This window comes from Salvia hispanica, chromosome 3, assembly GCF_029641045.1.
Source record: "Salvia hispanica isolate PSC_SH4W2 chromosome 3, Shi_PSC_v1, whole genome shotgun sequence".
Taxonomy (NCBI): domain Eukaryota; kingdom Viridiplantae; phylum Streptophyta; class Magnoliopsida; order Lamiales; family Lamiaceae; genus Salvia; species Salvia hispanica.
The window spans coordinates 13,828,257-13,850,124 of record NC_142694.1 but is presented as its reverse complement, the minus strand read 5'-3'; the positions used below and the strand labels follow the sequence as shown (position 1 = coordinate 13,850,124).

At 36.8% G+C, this 21,868-nt stretch overlaps 5 protein-coding genes across 5 annotated transcripts; 1 reads left to right on the top strand and 4 right to left on the bottom strand.

Moving 5' to 3' along the window:
* Positions 1-4,222: 4,222 nt before the first annotated feature.
* LOC148930213 (uncharacterized) lies at positions 4,223-6,853 on the bottom strand. Its single transcript, XM_089067266.1, has 2 exons — positions 6,338-6,853; positions 4,223-6,286 (listed from the first exon to the last, which is right to left on the bottom strand). Exons 1-2 carry the CDS (start codon positions 6,851-6,853, stop codon positions 4,223-4,225), a joined length of 2,580 nt encoding a protein of 859 aa, XP_088923392.1.
* A 965-nt stretch (positions 6,854-7,818) lies between these two features.
* LOC125209277 (uncharacterized) lies at positions 7,819-8,589 on the bottom strand. The gene has a single exon (XM_048108883.2). It carries the CDS (start codon positions 8,392-8,394, stop codon positions 7,960-7,962), a length of 435 nt encoding a protein of 144 aa, XP_047964840.2. The 5' UTR covers positions 8,395-8,589; the 3' UTR covers positions 7,819-7,959.
* Positions 8,590-14,680: 6,091 nt separating this feature from the next.
* LOC125216836 (uncharacterized) lies at positions 14,681-15,570 on the top strand. The gene has a single exon (XM_048118613.2). It carries the CDS (start codon positions 14,826-14,828, stop codon positions 15,345-15,347), a length of 522 nt encoding a protein of 173 aa, XP_047974570.1. The 5' UTR covers positions 14,681-14,825; the 3' UTR covers positions 15,348-15,570.
* A 1,195-nt stretch (positions 15,571-16,765) lies between these two features.
* Positions 16,766-17,095, bottom strand: LOC125209276 (uncharacterized). Its single transcript, XM_048108882.1, has one exon. It carries the CDS (start codon positions 17,093-17,095, stop codon positions 16,766-16,768), a length of 330 nt encoding a protein of 109 aa, XP_047964839.1.
* Positions 17,096-17,849: 754 nt separating this feature from the next.
* On the bottom strand, positions 17,850-21,603 carry LOC125210764 (uncharacterized). The gene is made up of 13 exons (XM_048110345.2): positions 21,369-21,603; positions 21,121-21,258; positions 20,845-20,926; positions 20,555-20,631; positions 20,308-20,414; positions 19,888-20,017; positions 19,539-19,655; positions 19,342-19,433; positions 19,116-19,182; positions 18,952-19,030; positions 18,762-18,853; positions 18,536-18,679; positions 17,850-18,300 (listed from the first exon to the last, which is right to left on the bottom strand). Exons 1-13 carry the CDS (start codon positions 21,537-21,539, stop codon positions 18,160-18,162), a joined length of 1,437 nt encoding a protein of 478 aa, XP_047966302.1. The 5' UTR covers positions 21,540-21,603; the 3' UTR covers positions 17,850-18,159.
* Between the last annotated feature and the right edge of the window lie 265 nt (positions 21,604-21,868).

Genomic DNA, 21,868 nt, shown 5'->3' with positions numbered 1-21,868 from the left:
ATAAAACATATATTAGGGGACAGACTACAGAGGGAGTAAGATTTGTATCGCAAAACACAATGTTTGTTTTGGTTGATGCATTAATGTCATATAAATAAGTGATCAATCTATGTTATCCTTGAAATCTTATTTGGTAGCAAAATCAAAACACAACAATAGTTTGGTTGAAAAAAAATCAATAGTTAAATACTCCTTCCATCCCCTAAAATACGGAATATTTCTATTTTTATTAATGCATGTTAGTAGAATTCCATTTTAATGAAGGGCTTTAGTTTTATTCCAACTTAGGGAGTGACGCATAATCAATATGCGTCTTTAAAAGAAAAACGCACAACGGTCATGCGTCTTTACGTAATGACGCATAATTGTAATGCGTCGTCTGGCAAAAACGCACGAAATTTTGCGTTTTGGAGTGACGCACAATACTTATGCGTCGTTAGTTTGTGACGCATTAGACTTATGCGTCTTTAGTTAGTGACGCATAACCCATATGCGTCTTTCGTTAGTGACGCATAAGGGTTATGCGTCTTCCAGTCGAGTTTTAAAGCAGCAGCAGCGACGCAGAATCGCGAAAACGAAGAAGCAGGCGATTTTCCACTCTTATCCGACGCGATTTTCATCTTTTCCGACAAATTTCAAACATATTTCGGTAATTGCTCTTCAATTTGGCTACATTTATCCTTTATTGCTTAATTTCTGTATGTTTTCCCTAATTTAACAAAGTTAGGGTTTAGGATGAAATTGATGAAATTTCGGACGATTTGTGTTGTTTTGTTGCCTATTTGTGTGTTTCACATGTATATAAATTCGTAAGTGATTCAATTTTTGATGAAGTTGGATTGTTGAAGTTGAATTTTTTGATTAAGTTGAATTTTTTGATTAAGTTGAATTGAAGTGTGTTTTTGAGTTGTAGTTGCGATTTAAGTTGAATTGTTGAGTTTTTATGATTAAAATTGAATGTTGATTAAGTTGGGTGATTCTTTTTGGTGATTATTTTGAAGCTGGAATGTATGTTGATTAAGTTGGAATGTTGGAATGTTGATTAAGTTGGGTGATTATTTGGGTTTAGAGTTTATGATTAAGTTGGAATGTTGATTCAATTTGGGTGATTATTTTGAAGCAGATGGCATCTTCAAGTTCTGAAGAACAGTTATGTTATGGACCTGAGGATCCATCATTACTCTTTCATCAAAACGAACACATTTCAGCCTCATTGTTGGCGAATGGCGCAACAAATGTGTTTAGAGTTCGTCGGACGGAAAGTAAGGTCTGGATAGTACAAATACATCTAACTGTGAAGCATTGGCTGGATGTATGGGGTTTCAAAGGCTTGTTGGAGTGTGGAAGGCCGATGAGGATAGACAACGAGCTTATCACTGCCTTGATCGAGCGCTGGAGGCCTGAGACACACTGTTTCCACCTACCAGTTGGAGAGGTTACTGTAACCTTACAGGATGTGCAAAGCCTGTGGGGCTTGAGAGCAGACGGTCGTGTTTTCACTGGCCGTGACTATCCTATCGGATATGAAGATTGGCCCAGCAAGTGTCGAGATATGTTAGGATGGATACCTGATGTAGAAAATGAAACGAAGCAGGGCGGTTTGTTAATGACATCTCTTATCCACCAAACGACGATACCGTTGGGAGATGGGCTGTATGATTATGTATACATGCAAAGGGCACGTATTCATGCGTTGATCTTGTTAGGAGGTCTTATTCTACCGGACACCACAGGGTGCAAGATTCCATTTATGTGGTTGAATGCCTTTGACGATGCCTTTGACGTGTCCAGTATCAGCTGGGGTAGCGCTGCCTTAGCGTTTCTGTATCATTATTTATGCGAGGCATCTGTAGGCAGACAGAGAAGAGATGTGGGTGGACCTATGGTTCTTTTGCAGCTATGGGCGTGGGAAAGAATGCCCACATTGAGGCCATCCTTTTTGATATCGCCTATGCACACGCCGTATACCCCGTCTGGAGCCAAGTAATGTATTTTTAACTCACTTAACTATGTTTCTTTGAAAACTTCTGACATAATTTTTTTGTATAGGTGGCACGGAGTTACAGAAATTGGAAATGCTCCCCGATATTCAGTAGCTCATTATCGTGATCAGTTATCACTGATTCGTCCCGGCCAGGTGAAATTTATTTTTGTTGTGTTAGTTAATGAATTTACTATTTTCTAAACTATGAAATTAATTTTGATATTTATATATTTTTTTTGTAGTTTCTGTGGACACCGTATGCAGATTGTATCCTGCCTGATTACTGCATTGATTCGACTGCATCCTTCTTGTGCGACACTTACTTGGTGTGTTGGTCATTTGTCGAGGCACACGAGGCTGGACGAGTTTGCCGACAATTTAACCGCTACCAAGGTATTCCTGAGTATCGTGATAGGATGCTAGATAAGGCGGGACAGTGTAAAAGTCACCGCCGTGGGAGGAAGGGCGCTGATTGGGCAAAGATACATAAGTTCTACATTGATGAATGGGATTTGAGACACGACAGGTCCCAATCAACTTTTCACCATGCAACAGCGTCCGTGGAAGGTTCTTGTCATCAGGGCTATCTGGCGTGGTACAATAGGATCACAGTGTCGTACATAGTTCAACCTGGGACGCAGTCAACAGTTGGGATGAACGAGTCAGCCTCTTCGTTGAAATTGACGGTATGTTATGTTTTTGTACATAAACATGTATTTAGTTTGATGTTTGTATAGATTGATTGTAATGATTATATATTTGTATTATCTAGGTTGAAGCCCTTCAGGGGATATGACATTTGACCTCTGAACATGACAACGACCCTCGGTTACGGCAGATCCGAGAAATAGCCACTGAGGCCCTTCGTGCGACGAACCATACTGATGTGATGGAGTATCCAGCTTCGCAACGGCGAAATGTGGCCATGCCGCCACGCCCACCAACTTCTCTTCGTCATGGATTGCCGGGTGTTCGGACGGGTGGACACGGGTGGACACGACAGCATAGGTTGTCGCAGCCGCAGCAGCCGCAGCCCGAGTATACGGTACCATCGCCACTGCATCCAGAATACGATCCCCCAGGTTGGTCTCAGTTGAGTGGTGCAAGCCACGAGCACTCGCAGTGGGGAGCACGATCATCATGTGACTCATTCTTTGGCGGTGGGTCTGATTGGGACGCAGCGGTAGCAGGACGTGATCCATACTTCCAGAATTATCAAATCGTGGATCCGGTGGGGGAAGAAGAAGGCGAGAGCGAGGAAGAAGAGGTTGGGGAAGAAGAGGGTGGGGAAGAAGAGAGCGGGGAAGAAGATCACGAAGTAATATTTCGACCACCCACCGAGGGATCCTCACGACCAGCTGTGAAGAGTTCATCAAGTACGTTTGGGAAGGCTATGCACAATGTATTGAGGGGATTTTCAACAAGGAAGAACAAAGGGAAAGCTCCAACAAAATTCACGCCTTCGGGGAAATAAGTCTTTGGTAGAATAGGGGTTGGCATCATATGTTGTTATTTGTTGTTATTTGATGGTATATGTTGGTATATGTTGGTAGTTGTTGGTATTGAAACAGGTTTTGGCCACATATTTAAGGTGAATTCTTGCAAAAAAATTTTAAAAAATGACAATACAAAGTTTCGATTGTGATTTGCTTCCGTTTGAATATCAGTTACAGCATAATTGATAAAATACTCGAAATGACAACAATTGTCTGATACGCCCGGATTTTGCTTCCGTTTGAATAACAGTAGTTGTTTACTGCGTTTAATATTTTCAGTTTTCAAAAGTTTCCAAAAAAAAATTCTTGTTTCTCCAGATAGTAATTGAGTTCTAGTAGGAGATAGACACTTTGTGTACGTCTTCCCCGTGTTCGATATCCGGTACTAACCTTTTGCTATACTATACCTACTCTGTATACTTGCAGGTATTTATAGTGCAAATAAAAAGTGCATCATAGTCATCTGACATAACAACTGTCAACAAAAGTCAATCAAAATCATAATAACCGTCAACAAAACAAATTCAATAGTCATCTCACAAATGTTACAAAATAAACATAGTAACTATCAAACAAGATCCATCGCATATGCCCCAAAACAAATATCACCAACATTCGCCCTAGAAGCCATGCCATCTGTTGTCAGCATTTCCTGCAATTCAACTAAAATGTCAATAAAAAACATAACATATCTCAAATACACAACTCAATTCCAAACAGATAGCAAATATATACCACACATTTACTGAACAGCACCGGCTGAGCAATTTCTTCGGTCATGCCCCTCTATCCCGCAATTTCTGCAACGGCGGGGAGCTCTCGGTGCATCTTCCTCGCGGACATCCATTTGATTAAGTATTCTCCTTCTTCTAACTCGGCCACGCGTTCTAGGAATCAACTGCTGAGGGGTGATGTGCAAATTCCATGAAGGTTCTACCCAATAATCTTCGTGTCTTGGTGCATCAAATGAAACTGGACCATAGTACTGCGACATCCATGTACCGATGTAGTAAGACTCATCTATGAGGTCAATCATAACGTGACCTCTGTCTCTAGCAACAGCACAACCATGCGAACAAGGAATTCTCCACGTCTGCCACTTACCACAACTGCAACTCGAATCCAAATACTTGACTAGTTGAACATTGTTGCCCTTTGACACTCCCTTTTCTATTCTTCCTCGAGTTCGGACATGGTACTTCCCTATATCTCGGTCAATGACAGTAATGTAATGTTTTCGCCCCTTTGAGTCATTCTTAGCAAGCATGTCCCTCGCCCACGGGGTTAACTCACCTTCGGTGTGTTCTATGAGTGTCTTCTTCTGCACCCACCAACGTACCGTCCTCCAAAATGTCAAATCTACCAACGCTCTAATTGGCAACTCTCTCACACCCCTCAACACGTTGTTGTAGCACTCCGACATGTTTGTTGTGGCCACCCCCCATCTAAGACCACCATCATAGCACAGTGACCAACGTTCTCTTGTAATCGTATTGAGCTTTCTCACTGCACCATGGCTGACATCATTTAGTGCTCGACGTCTTCTGCCAAATTTACGTTCTTGAGTAGTGACCCCCAACTTCCAGATCATGGTCTTCACATTGCTGCCCTTGTGCTTCTTCAAAACATTTGCCCTCACATGGATCAAACAAAATTTATGGTGTATCTGCGGGGCGGTTGTCATGATTTCAGACTTCATTGCATGGAAGATTCCTTTATGCCTATCTGATATAATGCACACCTCTCGTTCGTATTTCACCACATGAGTTCTTAAATGATCTAAAAACCACGACCAACTGTCGTTGGTTTCTTCATCCACCACAGCATATGCAATAGGCAAGCATGTCTTGTTCGCATCAAAACCACAAGCAACAAGCAACTTACCTTTAAATCTTCCTCGGAGGTGAGTCCCGTCTATTGTTAACACCGGTGCGGCCTTCTGGAACGCATGTATTGCAGGCCCAAATGCCCAGAAAACATAGTTGAACACCTTTGTACGCCTCCGACTGAACAGCTCGTTGTGCTTCCACTCAACAATGGTGTCTGGATTCTGTGACTGGAGTTCAAGCATGTAGCTTGGCAACTGCCTAAATGATTCCTCCCATCCACCATATACAAACTCTATAGCCTTTCTCTTTGCATACCATGCCTTCTTGTAACTGATCGACACACCAAATCTGTCGTGAATATCAGCTATTATTGAGAAGACCTTGAAATCGGCACATTGTCGCACATGATGTCGAATCAACAGAGCAATCATTGGCGATGAAAAGTTTGCATGATCTCTGTTAGCACGGTGGCCTACACAAGTATGTCGATCCCTCCACTTCCTAACTTCCCACATATCGTCATGCGACCTTTGTGTAACTGAAACCTCCCACTTACATTCCCTCGCTTTTTCAGCGTCGGTGGTGCTGATGATGCCTGTTCCTGTTGCTGTCGTTCCTGCGGGATATTTGCATACGGCATGCCACCTTCTTAATTTGCTCTCGACGACCTTAAACTGTTTTTCCTGCCACAAACTCCACATAGTTACAGCAGTCTTCACATGTAGCTTGGAATCAAATTTTGTTCCCAGCACAATCCGATGCGGCTCTTTCTCATCCCAATACAAATTGCTGTGTTCATTATCAACAACGTCATCAGAAGGCCGACTTGGTAATTCACGAAAGAATCTCAACCCCCTAGGATTGTATTCCGGAAGTGGCTGTTCACCTTGCACAACAGGTTTAAATGGTACTATCTCATCATCAGAACTACCATCATCAGAACCATCACCATTACCATCACTGAGATCAGGGTCTGGCTCTGTCTCAGATAGCGGTGTAGGCTCAACAAGAACATCTACTTCATCTACCTCATCATTTGGCTCAACAAGAACATCAGCATCATCTACAACATCTTGCTGCTCATTCATACTACGATCGAAGCTCGTATGATCTACCCTAGCAGATGATTCAATACCACAGTCAAAGCTCATTTGTTCAACCCTCGCAGATGATCCAATACCACAATCCACAACTGGTGGGATTTCTGAACCTCTCACAGGTGAGTACTCTACAAATAATTCAATACACCCACTTGAATTTTGAGCATTGTTGAACATAAACACCACACTTTCATCATTGCAAATCACAGAACATGTATAACTCATACCGGAAGCAAATACTATACATTGTCTCCATAATAATTCAACCGTGTATTGGTTTATATCTATTTTCATCGCATCACATATCATTGCTACCAATTCATAATAGGAAACACACGAATTTAATATGATGGAGCTCCTTGCACGAGGTGGTTCATAACCAATACCCATATGCGGTAGTTGAACTACTCTACCACCCCAATACAAACTCACAAATACTTGCATAATTTCTGCATCCAAACATGTAAACAAAACAACAATTAGGGACATTTTTCCTACAAGCCCTAATTTACTAAATTGGGGAAAAACTAACAAAGGAAAGCAAAATAAACATGAATAATGATGAATGTAGCTAAATTGAAAAATAATTACCGGAACTTATGGAGAAAACGTTCAAAATCGGTCGAATTCGTCTCACAAATCGCCAGAGACGCGATTTGAACTCGCCACTTCACTGTTCTGTGAAGTTCTGCCTTCTGTGATCTGTTAAAACCCGACAGAAAGACGCATAACCGTTATGCGTCACTGCATGAAGACGCATAACGGTTATGCGTCTTTCAAGAAAGACGCATAACGGTTATGCGTCTTTCAAGAAAGACGCATGACGATTATGCGTCTTTAAAGACGCATGACAATTATGCGTCTTCAACTAATGACGCATAACCATCATGCGTCTTCAAGCTGTGACGCATAAAGGTTATGCGTCACTCCTAAAATGGAATTCAACTAAACTCCATTCAAATGGAATTCAACTATCATGCTAGAACAAAAAAAGAAAGAAGTCCCTAAAATACTAGTGGTAGTAACTTTCAAAACAATGGAGGTTTTAATGCAAAATTGGCAAAAAAGTAAGATAGAAATAGAACGAAAATGAGTTAGTGGAAAATGAGTCTCACTTCATTAGAGAGGAAAAAATTGCCTTAAATAAAAAGTTTATATTTTTAGAATAGGGACCAAAAGAAAAAAAAATTATTTTTAAAGGACCGGAGGAAGAAATTGTCCATTTAAAGTAGTCCGTAAGTATTGAAATAAAATAAAAAATTGAAGTCTAAGGCGAACAGTAGAAAAAGTGCAGCATTGTGATAATGTTGAGTTTTTCTTTCATGTTTTTCGATAGAGATGGGGGATTCAGATTGGTAGTGAAGCAAAGTGTTAACTTTGAAGGAATTCAATCCATATGCAGTTATAAGTTATAACAAAAACGCATTTGTTATTCCTTATATATATATTTACTCCATATCCAAAATTTTGAAACAGAAATCACAAGAATCGCTTAAACCAGAGCTTAATTATAAACACAATGCAATTCCAATTCCAATTCCAATTCCAATTCATATATATGAAATCTGTCTCTGCTGCTTCATTTCCTCATAGAAGTTGGTGATGAACTCCTCCGCCCTCTCATCAATCCCCTCATCACTCATCTCCGCCTCCTTGCACCACACCTCATCCTCCCAATCGCGATCCACCTGCGGCGTGACGCACGGAATGTGCGGCAGCTTGAGCCGCAGAGCAGCCGGCGCGCGGTGCATCCTCACGTGCACCACCGGCGTCCTCTGGAACGAGATCTCGTGATCGCCGTAGAGAAGCGCCGCGCGCGAATCTCTGCCCGCGATTTTTTTGAATAATTTGTGGAACGCGCTGCGCGTGATCGCGGTGCACAATTCGCCTCTTCTGGTGCACAGCAGCGCGCGCAGGAGCTCCCACGCTCTGTGAGCGACGAGTGAGGTGCGTTTCGACATTTTTGTTGGTGCTTTTTGCTTCATGTATATGCAGTGATGGAATTCTAGTGTTTCATTGTGATTGGAATGTGAAATTGGGGGTTTATTTTATAGGGGTTGAGGATTTGAAGATATGTTACGCGGTATAAGGAAACACATGGTTAATTTACGGCTGTTTGGAAACAACTGTGTAAAATGTTAAATTCTTTTTTTTTTTTTTGGCATTTTAGTCATAATCCAAACATAATAAATAATTTCCACAAATCCACTAAAGCCAAACGTCCCCTTAAATGTGGATGGAAGGATGCTTAGAGCCTCGTATTAATGGTGAAATGAATTAAGTTAGCGATACATGCAATACTTGTGAATTGGTTGTTAGCTAAATGCAATTTGTTATTGTAGAGATGCGTATTATATACTCTTTCGTAAATAATGTTAGTACTATTAATTATGAATAAATTCAAATAATGAATATATTTTAATTTGTATGTAAGAAGTGGCTTTCTAGGAGTAGTTACCATATGTACTATTGAAATTGTAGTAAATTTACTCAAAGCAAGAGAGGCAATTAATAGAAGGTGAATGGTAATCAAAGGTGAGATTCTGAAAGTAAAAGATTGCAAATCACCTAAGTAAAGAATGGAAAGAGTTGACGGGTGGACACGATTCTCATTTGTTTAAATTGCAATATAAGGAAATCCAATTAAACGAAAGCTGGCGTAATTTTGAGGTGTTTGTTATACAACAACTCTTCAATCGTACATCCAATCTCGTTTATGTTGAAAAGCAATTTCTAACTCATTTTTAATCTATACGGCATACCAAAAACTAATTTCGCTTCAACTATTTACACCAAACTCAAATTTGCAACATTTTTTAATATCTGTCTCCCAAATATATTTTGCTACAATAGACACTCATACTTGGTGTTGTTTTTGTAGGAAAACACAAAAATGAATTTGAATTTATATTATGATTGACGAAGTTTTCTACACTTAAAAATGGAATTTAGTGTATAGCTGGAGATGCGATAGCAATTTAGTGTATATTATTTTTGAGGAGATGTTCAGACACTATCTTATACACTATTGTATTAACGCGTACTGTAAAATATAACTACGTGCATAAGTTCCTGACCAGTTTTTGTTGTAATTAATTAGAAAATTGAATTATCATCTACTCTGTTGTAAAACAATATAGTACTACTAGCATTTACAATATGAATCATCCAAACTTATTTTCAACACAAATGACGACAGAATATAAACTTAACAAACCTCTAATAAAAGTAACATACATATTCCTAGATTAGGCAAAACACGTATAATATTGGTAAAAATGTACTCATAAATCGTAATTCCCCCACACTTTCCCTTCTTGTGTACGTGAAAAAATTACTATTCGATTATCGGGAAATGATTGAGAAATGGGGCCCTTTACCCTTATACACACACAGAGCACACAGTTTCTTAGGAAGTTTCTACTTGATTTCTCATCTTATTATGCGGGAAATGAACACAGCTCCTTCGAAAAATATTCATTTCCTTCTATTGTAGCCTGTAGTGTTCGCTTTATTCATAGGATAATAATGAGCTTAATACAAATTCATAGATAAAAATAATATTAAATTAGTAGGAGTAGTATTAATTTTTATACGATTGTGATCAAAATAGAACTAATTTCTAACGTAGAATTGTCATTGTCACACAAAATTCATTTTTAGTTCATATTTAATAGGAGTACTATACATTTTTTTAAAATTCAGATTTTTAAATTACGGAGGCCTTTCAAAATTGTTTTAGATTATCCTTTCTAAATGTACTAAAAAGCAATCTCCGTAAACGATCTAAAAATGAAATCATTGTTTTAAAAAAAAATAAACTACTACTCCACATTTTATGTAAAATGACAGTTTTGTAGTAGTTGATTTATATTAGTGGATGTTATGATGTTTAGATTATGATTACTGTAATTGTTCGGAAATGTTGTATGGTTAGGTTAAATATATACTTGCATGTAAGTTCATGAAAAAATAATTCTTGTTTTTTTTTACTGTTTTTGGATATATTTATTCAGTTTCAATTTTTTCAGTCCAGACGGATTTTCGTAGTTCAGATATTTTATTTTTTTTTGAATAATTGGGATTGATTTTATATATATTTTTTAAAATGACTTTTTTCGGTCCAATCTAACTCGAGAAAAATTTATATTGAAAACCGAATATCCACCCCTAAATGGACCATACTAATCGACATAATATCATTAACTGAATATGCCTTATAAGTCGAATTACTAATATTTGTCTCGTTTCTGGTAGTTGCATCATTGTTTTAAATATTTTACTCCATAAGCTATTTTCATCATACAATAATATTATGCTACTATGCAAAGGTAATGACAAATAGAGATAATGGAACTCATAAATAAATCCAAATCTCGAAACATTAAAGAGGAGTTTCATGATAAAAACAGTATCAACCAAATTTGGTTTGAGCTTTACTGTCATCACAAAGCATTTGAGATTGGAGATACATACTTACTAGATAACTTAATCTTTACTTTTAAAATAAAACACAGCCAAAAGTTTCGAATTATTAATTTTAAAAAGGAAGACCTGATCAACAAAACATCTTGAGTCAACGGAAATTTAGCAGAAATTGCGACACACCAATCATAAATGTGTTCTCAATAATGACAGCAAAATCAATAATTTTTTGCAGAAATTTTCATAGATAGGATTATGGTAGTTTGAGACTTTGAGGGAAAATATATTATTTTGGGAATAAAGTAGATCAGTTATCGTTGTCATTTCATGTAAGAATTAATGAAATGAATGGACTCTTTACTCTTTAGAGAGAAGTGCATGCTCCTTAAATTTCAGCTATTTGTTTTCAAAAATTCTTAATTTCAGCTATTTGTGTTCATACTCAAGTCAATATATGTGTCAGACACTGATTTGATTCTTTATACCTACCATATTGATGGAGACGACTTAGTTCGAAATGGAGTATAGTTTTTAAAATGTTACTATTAGATCATGCTTACCGTAACAGCATCTATTAAAATTTAAAATTATAGTAGGATTTTTAGAAATTGAACTTTTATATAAACAATTTGAATACATTATTCCAAATTTAAGTTTTAATACTATCTTAGTACGTAGTATGATTAAAGACTAATACCATATATACTGCCTGAACAGTAAATTAAGTAAGAGTATTAACCATCAATGTGTGTGCAGCATGTAAACGTTTGATTAGATCATCTCAATGGTATACTAAAATCCAAATTGTGTTGATAATTAACTTTAACGGTACTCTAAAATCAAACCCATTTTGAGTTTTTGAGTAAAATTTTATCTATCTTTAAGTTTACACTCAAGTAAACCAAAGCACTTTTTTAAATTTTATGACTGAAGAAAATAATAGATAAAGAATATTCTTGTAAATTTTAGTTTAGTGTAAATAGTTATAATAAAATCACTATTTAATATAATTACATTAAAATAGATTTTAAGTTTAATGCAAATGATTAGAGATAATCAATGCTACTTATCTCCCCCACGTAACAGGAAAAAAACAGCTAGAATAATGTAAAATTCGTGTAAAATCAACTGCACATCCATAATACCATATATTCTGTCATTTTTAGCCCACCGTATATCATGGCGAGAAAACGTGACACACATAAACTTAAATGACGAAAAAAGGCTTAAAAATTTTAGTTAGTTTAGGAATTTAATAAAATAGTACTACAGCAAGAAAACATTGTATAGTGAACTGGCAAAAAACTGTATAGATGGATTAAAACAAAAAAGTGCCCATTTCCCATAGGTTGGATTTTGCAACAATTTAAATTAAAAATTGAGATCGCAACCCTCATTGTCATTGAGCAGCAAAAGTCCACTTTCAAATTGGGTCCCATCAACATGAAATTTGTGCCATTTTTCGGTATAATTTGTGATTGTATTTTTAAATATACTACTATTTTTAAATATACTACTATTTCAATGATAAGTTTCTTTTGTCATTTATTTTTATGAGGGTGGTAACTAGAACTATCCGACTTAGTAGTATTATTTGGAGCAGAAACATTTCCTTACTTAAGATGCATTCCATCATTGCTAGAATAATAGTAGTAATATTATAGTACGTCAGAGTTCGAAAAGTTAAGATTTTTAGTGAAATATTTTGTGCCCTTTGGTGTATACTTAAAACTTTAACTTATGGTGTAATAATACTGTATGTAACGAGAAAATACTCATCGACATTGACAATTGATAAAATTAAAACAAAATATGAGATATGAACAGAAAAATACTAAACAACCAATAGTTATCATGAAATAGAGCGTAATGCAGAGGCAAGTTGCCAAATTGGTGCTGTAAGGATTTAATTTATTTTTATACGACACACTGATTTCCAAACATATAAACTATGTCTCGAAGTTTATTGTTTCAAAACAAAGATAATGGATGAATTAAAATTACATATCTTAATATAAAATCATTGATATTATATTATAATGATAAATTATAGTACTAACATTAATGAAGTTTTACAATTCTGAAAGACTTACCTAAATAATTTAGGTTGTGTGAGTATAAAAATACATATACGGATCGTTCAATTTACAAGAATTATATCTTGAGATTAAATATGTAGTGTCAAGTATGTTTAGTTCATGAGATTGAATCTACGACCTAATCCTAGATGGATAATTATTGGACAATTAGTCATAATCAACCTCCTCTAATTAAAATAATTTCACGACTCAATCCTAGATATTAGATTGTATATATATTGGTACTATTTTATCTATGAAATCAAACACCGCCATATTCAATTACTAGTAGTATGGCGAGATGAGATAACATAATTTATGAGTAAGACTATAGTCTATATATTTGCATAGAGGATTACTATTACACATATTCGGTTGTCATGACTAATAATCATGAGACTATCCATATAGGATTAAGTTGTGGGATTATTTTAGTTGGAGGGGGAGGCTATGACTAATAATCATGAGACTATCTATTTAGGATTAAGTTGTGGGGGACAATCTTATAAACCAAACATGATACATATTTAATCATGAGATTTAGTCTTGCCAACCGAACACCCTATAGTATTGATGAGACGAGAATGAGGTTCAGTTTATAAATTTAGGGCATGTTTGATAAGTTAATAATACCAAGATAGAGAATTATATATGGACATTTCTAATTGTTTGATATCATAGTTAAGCTTAACTCAAAGCCCAATATAAGACCAGTGCCCTATCTAATCTTACTAAAATTATAACAGTAACCTTGTTTATGTATCCCACCAATTTGTCAAGTTAAGCCATGTTATTTAATATACAATACAAATTTAGATAATTTCTTTTCTATCAAACAACAACGGAAAAAAATCATATCTTTGCATATCTTGACATGAAGCCCGTATTTCTTATCTTGTTTTATATATCTTCTCATATCCCATCTTTTTTATCAAACGAGTCCTTAGTATTCCATATTTCATTAAGCTAAACGACAAGTTGGTCGGAAAAAACATACATCTAGGAAAATATCGGAAAACATTACTCTTAGAAAAAATCAGCACCCTACTATGAAGAGACAATTTGAAATCAAGTAAATTCATTTGCTTTTCACCACCAATCTGGTTGTCTCTGTTAGTATTATATTTAGGCATTTAGCTAAAATTCAATGTGGGTGGGGTTGAAGAATATAATAGTAATAATTTCTGCTATTGTCAATATCTTTACTCTTCGAGTTGAAATTAACATCACAGACTTAGGAACCTAAAAGCTGTTATCACACTACCAAATTGCCAATAATCGACCAACTAATTTGGATTATTTTGCTAGTTGAAAACTAGACTGGGCTCGTTTATATATAGTATTGGGCCATAGGCCTGACTCGTCGACCCAACAATTTTATTGGATTAGTTTAATGTAGAGAATAAGTCCATTAAACCTAAGTCGGTATTGAAACTTCCCAAAATAAACTCAATTTTTTTATCCAACTTGCTTCGATTTATTTACATATTTACAAACACACGATTATACAAATAAATAAATTAACGACCACAAGGCAACAATCTAAGTTATGTGAGGTAGATATAGAGAATCCACTCTATTTTCGCACCATTTATTCCCGCGAAAACCACTTTCCTCCTCTCAAATACACTTTGTTACCGCCATTCACCGTTTTACCCCCGATTCTACTATACGGTAAGTTCGAGATTAATGGATAGTAAGGTAATTACCTAATTAGTATTCTAATTTATTGTGAGTGTATATATAGATCTGAGAATGCAGCTATGAAGCTCATCCCATAAGCCTTTCCCATACATATTTGCCCTGCATTGCAGGGAAGGGACTGGGCAAAATCACACACACTCACACATTATACTGTGTGTAACACACACACACACACACACACACATATATATATATATATACATACCAAAATGACGGGATTCAATCCGGCTTACGACGTCGACGTCGCCGACGAAATCCTGCCGCCGCCGCCTCTGAAAGCCGAGAAGATGCAGAGGAAGAAGAAGAAGAGCGGCCCGTTCGGCATATTCAGGGCGGCGCTGCACATTCTGCGCAAGCGCACCGACGAGAAGGAGGCGGCGACGATGAAGAAGGAGAAGAGCAGCGGCGGCGGCGACTGGAAGAACATCGTACAGTCGATGCGGCCGCTGCACGTGCCGGCGTCTCCGTCGCGCGGCGGATTTGACGGATCGGCTTCACCGGCGCCGTCGTGCTCTGGATCGTCGTGCGGAACGATGAGCCAGTACGCATCGGCGACGAATCTGCGGGATCTGTGCAACGAGGATGAGGAAGAGCAGCGAGATCCGGATGAGGTGTTCGACGCGATTGAAGGAGATGAGTTGATCGACGCCAAGGCGGAGGAATTCATCTCTCGATTTTATAAATCGATTCACCACCAGAACTCGATCCACCACCAGGATAGGGGAGTTTAATTCATCAAATTCAAATTTCCATCTTTGTGTTGGATGTGAGCATTCAGTAGAAAAAGGAATGCTTCATTTGATTCATATTTAGCACACATATACATATACATATATATATATGTATAATGTACACGAACTCGACGTAAACACGTAGGTATGTGCGTGGTTTGGTCCATCACTGTATTTCACATGATCGTAACATGAATAAACTCGTATACACATTACATACTAACATACATACGTATTCTCATACATTTATGCTGCGATATATAAGAGATTAGACGTATTGGTGATGAATCGAGGCCGTAGTGAATTTTGCATGTATACTCCATACGTCTCTCTAAATGTGAAACATTTGCTTTTCGACACAATAATTTTCATAGTGTTATTTTGTGAGAAAGTGAAGAGAAAATAAAGTACTACTACTAAAAGATTGGAAAAATTAAAATGATGTAGTTTTCATTTTAGAAATATATCACTTTTAATGTGATAATCCAAAAAGGAAGAATTGTCACTTTTAATGAAAAGGATGGAGTAGTATTTGTTTATTTTCTTTGACTTAGGATGGACATGGTCGTCACTCTCCTTCATTAGATGTGTGGGTTGTGGCTGTGATGACATATTGGGCTTCAATGTTTTGGAGGTGGTGTGAGTTGTCGTTGATTTGGACTTGGCGAACCCTGATGACAACCCTGTTGCTGTGGGTTGCCCTCATCCCTTTCTGCCAAAGTGCCAATAAGTTTTGGATTTCTAAGCCACACCGTTCTCTGGCTATGTTCAAATTGGTTGCATATATATCACCTATACTATTGCTGGGATAAATGAGCAGAACTTAAAAGGCCATATCACAATAGACTCATTAACCACTCCACTACTAAACCAACACTTAGTTTGAGTTAAATTTATCAATCAAATACTATGAGCGTTGTTCCAATTGTTGTTCTTCACCTTCAGTACTGGGATTGTTTTCATTCTTTGAGCCAAATCATTCCTCTTTATGCTGGATTGAGTTTGGTTTTGTTCGAATTCCTCATCCTTTATCATTCTACTAGATAGAATTGGGCGTGGTGTGGGTTTGATGACTGTCATGAATTTGTGGGGAAACTAATTAAGAATGCCTAAATTGATTAATGAAAACCTTATAGTAGTAAAAGAATACGAAAAGAGTAATTAAATCATTACTAATGGATTATTAATGCTAGACGGAAATTGAACGATTTATCTCTTACTTACTCAATCACAAATTAAACGATTCACGATATTTTTTCCACAATTTTTCATTAGAGCAGATTCGTTAACCAAAAAAAAAGTAAAAACAAACTGGTATCTCAAAATGAAAACTTCATATGATGGTGAAATTGGGGGAAAATACACCAGCATGCAAGAAACAAATGTTGAAAATTAAAAGGGAAAAAAAAAAAGGTAAATCAGTAGCCATGAATGATGTGAGAGCACTTATTTTTGATCCAGCGCAAACCATTTCTCAACGAAGCTTTCACCCTACCTTCAACAGTGTAGACTTTGTATCTCGCTATCCGCTTCCGCCGATTCATCCGCGGGCCGCCGAATCCCCACGGCTTCGCCGGCGGCGGCGGAGTGGCGTCGATGCGAACCGGCGGCGAATCGTGAGGGAAACTCGTCGGCGGGTAGATTTGGTTGGCGAGGTTATAGGAGGAGTAGTAGCCTCTTCCGCTCACTATTTCCAGCCTCCTTTCTCCGCCGCCAGATCGGAAACTCGGCCGCCCGCTTTCTTCCATACTAGTTTTGCAGAGAGGCAGAAGAGGGGAGACTGGAGAGTAAGAGAGAGAGTAAGAGACCGCTATGAGCATCCGTTTTAAATTAATGGAATAATTTTCGGACTAAGATATTAAATATTTATTTTTCGGTTAATTGAGAGTAAAAATGTAAAAAAAGAAGAAGTTATTATTCATATTATGAAAAATATATAATTTTTAATAGGATAATTTAAAAAAGAAACATTTTATTTTTAATGTGATGGATTACAAGTGTTTTATTTTAAGAATCTGGCGTAAAATCATTTTCAAGAAAGATTTGTTTTTTACGAAGAATACATTTTAATTGGTAATACATGCGCTGTAAGTAAAAAGAATATATATTTGATTTAGTAATATTTATGTGTTTATACTGTCGATCAATATTTATGTTATTTCCTAGTAGTAGACTGGAGTAGATAGATAATAAGTTAATGTTGTAAAAATAATGAGTGAAATTAGATTTTGAAAGCATGAGAATGCGCGGATGCATAGCTGTAATTCTAACTTGTTGTAATCATAAAAAATGATTTTGCGGTGTTTCAGAATTCAGATTTTTGTGTACTCGATGGCACAGGTTTCCACTTTTTTGAGGCATCCTACTTTTATTTAATTTTAATTGCATAAATTAAAGCTTATATTAATGATATCGTGACAACCTTGACCGCATCGACCTGCCTCCACTCTTAACACTAAAGTACTATACTATCATTTTCATGATTATCAAAAACAAAAAACAAAAAACAAAAATGGTGGAGTATCATTTTCATTCTTCTCCTCATCTTCCTCAAAAGTTTATGGTAGTAGTATGAATTACTCCATATTACAAATCTCATATTTCAATTTTGCTATTCATCTTTCCGGTCATTCCATTTCTCTCGATTTGTCTTTGTCAATCAAGAGAAAGAATCTCACCCATTCTAAGAAATTACTCCTCCTACTATCGTTCTATATGTAACATACTAGCACTATATTTCCAGGAACTAAACAACAAATGCCCAAGGGCAACCTACTTGAAAAAGTGAGGTTAAAATGTAAAGTCAACGAGCTCAAAATTTTATATATACACGTTTGAAATGGAGGAAACCAGCAGCAAAACCCCAAAATAAGATCTCCACAAAAACGAAGATCAACGTACCCCACTTATCTGAATGGAAGACCCATTGCAGTAGCCTTTCCGAAAAGTCTACCTACGAGTAACGCCATTTTTCACAGTTAGCAACAGGAAATTTTCGAGTTACATCTAATGTTTCGCGCCATCATCGTGTCACATTCATTAGATATCAGACCAATATATAGACGAGGCAGGGATTAGTGAACGAAACATACAGGTATTTGCATAAATGATTTCAGAGGCATGTGAAAATATAGTAGTATGAGAGAAGACAACAAGAAAGTTGTGGAGATACTGAGATGGAGGATTACCAGATTGTTTTCAGGCGAACGCCAGTAGACACCTTGAACAGCAGCTGGAAATATTTCGCAAGCAGCCAGAGCATACACTACAAGAGCGTTCATTCCCATCCACTGGAATAATAGAGTAGGCTTCCTAATGCATCTTGTGTCGACCTACATTGAAGAGTTTAATTGAGTGTCAATAATGAATCAACGGAGGTGACAAAACAGATAACCATTCATGGCAGGAACTCACGATAAAATAGATAACAGTCAAAAGAACACCAGATGCTCCTGCTGTGACAAACATATAGCTCAGTGTGTACAGTGGTTTAGAAAGTGGGACACCTGGAGAAATGAAGAGTAAATAGTAGTGAATTTCCAGGAATATGAAGTACATTACGTGAAGTGAAAAGACAGAGATTCTCACTAGAAAATGGAAGTACCTGTGACACTTAAAAGATAGCCCAACATCAGAAGAGGGAGAGATGATACAAACCAGATAACTATTCTCTGCTTCTGATCCTGTAAGAAAATAATGGACACTAGGATATGATGAAGACCGGGCCTCCATCCACATATCCAAGGAAGAAGAAAATACACATATTACCTTACAGTGCACAAGAATGTGCCCGTAATGCAACCCAACCAGGCATGTAATGGCAGCCATCAAAGAGCTACATTTATTAATTTAAGTATTAACATAGCCTAGTTTGCAATTATCAATAACCAGAACCTTAACCGAAAGAGTACAAACAAAACTTTGAAAACTACCATTCAAATTCCTCACTTTAACTGACTCATGATTGAAGGTAAAAAACTAATTCATCCCTAACCTTAGAATGCCCTCTGGATCAAATGGAGCAAGACACCATGAAGGGGAATTTGGTGGTGGAAGACCATAATCTGGCGAATTGACACTGCATTCCTGTAGATGAACCAGCCACGTATAGATGGTTAGAGTTGTGCTGAAATAAATTACTATTATGAACCCTATAATGATCACATAGCAAGAAGAATTTCAACTAGCAACCTTGGTTCTTCTATATACAGGACGTTGATACAGATGATTTTCACCGAGAATAACTCGATCAATGAAACCAACTGCAGTGCAAGGAGGTTCAAGGCTACCCCTTATCCCACAGTAGACCTGGAAATGTGAAACTATATGATAGTACAATACTTGCAAATAATATCAAATACTAATACTTTAGGTGTCAGACGAAGTACATTTGTAGTAGTGTACAATTTAAGGATTGTTTTTCAGATGAATTAAATTTCGCAATAAGCATGTATGAAACTGATTTTCAAAGCACATATCAAATGTCTTTCACAAATACTGATATAAATGCACCACAAGGGATCTCTGCACTTTGACTCACAGTTTGAGAATTAGCACCAAGTAGAGTTCGTTGGGTCATCCTGAGACTTGATGCATCAAAGTTCCAGTCTGGAACATAAAGGCCATACAGCAGACCCAGGTACATTACACCTACTAAAATTCCAGCCACGCTACATAAAAGAAAAGAAAATATTATTATTATAATGTTACATAGATTATATCATTATATATATGTGTGTGTTTGTGCACTTCATATTGTATGTTGAAAGAACGATACTATACTGAATTACCTAAAACAAAATTCATCTGATATCATCTAAACCTTTCAGTGACCAATAACTATATAGACTCTTGTCAGATTATATATAAAATGATCTGTGAATTATTATCATTTAAATTTGTCCTCACTCACTTGAAGTTCTGAGTAGCAATATTCCAAAAACAGAGAGCTTATACTCACATCTGATACGAATATCTCTTCACGAATGTTATTGCTGAATTAACAGCAGTATTGTTTACAAGCCATATCTCCAAAACTGAAGCCAGCATATATCCAATTGCAATCCTCTAGAACACAGAAAGTTCAGAAGTGATGACAACCTAAGAAGCTGCATTACTTTTGTATGTACTGAAATGATACAAGAACGGAGCTTCCAAGGCATATATTAACACCATATCTTTTGAAGAATGAGGGCAGGTCATGATACCTGTAGCACACCCATCACTCGTATTTTCTCCAGATCAATTCCATAAGTTAAATCACCACGGCCATGAAAATAACCACCTAAGCATATACCAAAGAGACTATTCAAACATTGTGACCAAAAGGGCAATTGATGTTAAGGGCTCAGCCACTAATAACTCCACCTCAAGAGAGGCAAAGTACCAATATACAATTCAACTATCTCAGGATACCAATAATAATAATATACTTCCTACACGGAAGTTTATACCCTCGGTAAGACAATTTCAATACTAAACCTCATTCTGATTCTACCTTGAAGGATGATTCCTAGGAGAAAGAGCTTGATAGATCTTTCCATTACTCTCTTCGTGGCTTCTAATCTGTTTTCTACTTTCTGCATCAGAAACGGGAAAAGCCTGTTCACTACTACTTTTAACAGAAATAAAATGAACTGATTGCGAATTGAAGTATACTTGTTGAATTGAATGCAAATCATTGAGAAAATCATATCAATTCCAAATTGTTCCGTTTCCTTTTTTTGTTTATTGTAGAAGCTTCAAAACTGGTAAGTGTAGCTCTAATTCATACCTTGAACACGAGACTGACAGAAACACCAACTCCAAAGAGAAAAAACGGCATAACAAAGTCTGCGAGAGTCAAACCGAACCACGGCGCATGGTTTATTGACGGAAATGCTCCTCCAGCATCATCAACCAATATCATCAACTGTAAAAAAATTATCCAAATTTACAAAAATCAAAAACTAAAAAATAATGAAAGGCAAGTTCAAATCACGCCATTAAATGAGTAATTCTATGATTCTACGGGAGGCGGACCGCAACAGTGAGTCCTCGGAAAACGTCGAGCGATACGAGGCGCTGTTTAGGATTAGTTGAAATCATAGGGGTTGGCGGTATAGTATTCTCCGCCTCTCCGCCAGAATATTCCATGTTAGAGTCGTGGAGAAGCGGCGTACGGTCTCCGCCGGCGTCAGTGATTGAAGCCATTCGCAGCTGTTCTACGCCGCCTCTGGAACGATTCTACTATACAAATTTTATCGGAGTCTTCTCCTTGTTTTAACGTTTAATTTCATTTTAATATATTTGAAATTGTTATTACTTCCTCGATTAATTTGACACAAGTTTTAAAAGAGTAGGAATATGGGCAGTGGATTCATATTTTACTGATTCATCTCTACTCACATTTTATTATAAAATTAATAATATAAAAATAAAGCCTACAACCTCCTAACTTTTTCAAGTAAGTTTTTATTACATTTCTTAAAAACTTTATCGGATCAAAGTGGAACAAATTTTGAGGGACGGAGGTAGTATAT

Bases quoted from the DNA above. Each gene is read 5' to 3' on its own strand.
- LOC148930213 (XM_089067266.1), bottom strand. From the start codon at position 6,853: ATGCAAGTATTTGTGAGTTTGTATTGGGGTGGTAGAGTAGTTCAACTA. The intron at 6,287-6,337 runs GTAGATGAAGTA...TCTGAGACAGAG, and splicing joins TTGTTGAGCCAAATGATGAG to CCAGACCCTGATCTCAGTGA.
- LOC125209277 (XM_048108883.2), bottom strand. From the start codon at position 8,394: ATGAAGCAAAAAGCACCAACAAAAATGTCGAAACGCACCTCACTCGTC.
- LOC125216836 (XM_048118613.2), top strand. From the start codon at position 14,826: ATGACGGGATTCAATCCGGCTTACGACGTCGACGTCGCCGACGAAATC.
- LOC125209276 (XM_048108882.1), bottom strand. From the start codon at position 17,095: ATGGAAGAAAGCGGGCGGCCGAGTTTCCGATCTGGCGGCGGAGAAAGG.
- LOC125210764 (XM_048110345.2), bottom strand. From the start codon at position 21,539: ATGGCTTCAATCACTGACGCCGGCGGAGACCGTACGCCGCTTCTCCAC. The intron at 20,632-20,844 runs GTAGAATCAGAA...GTATATGCTTAG, and splicing joins CCTAGGAATCATCCTTCAAG to GTGGTTATTTTCATGGCCGT. The intron at 19,434-19,538 runs GTTGCTAGTTGA...GTTCATCTACAG, and splicing joins CTGTATATAGAAGAACCAAG to GAATGCAGTGTCAATTCGCC.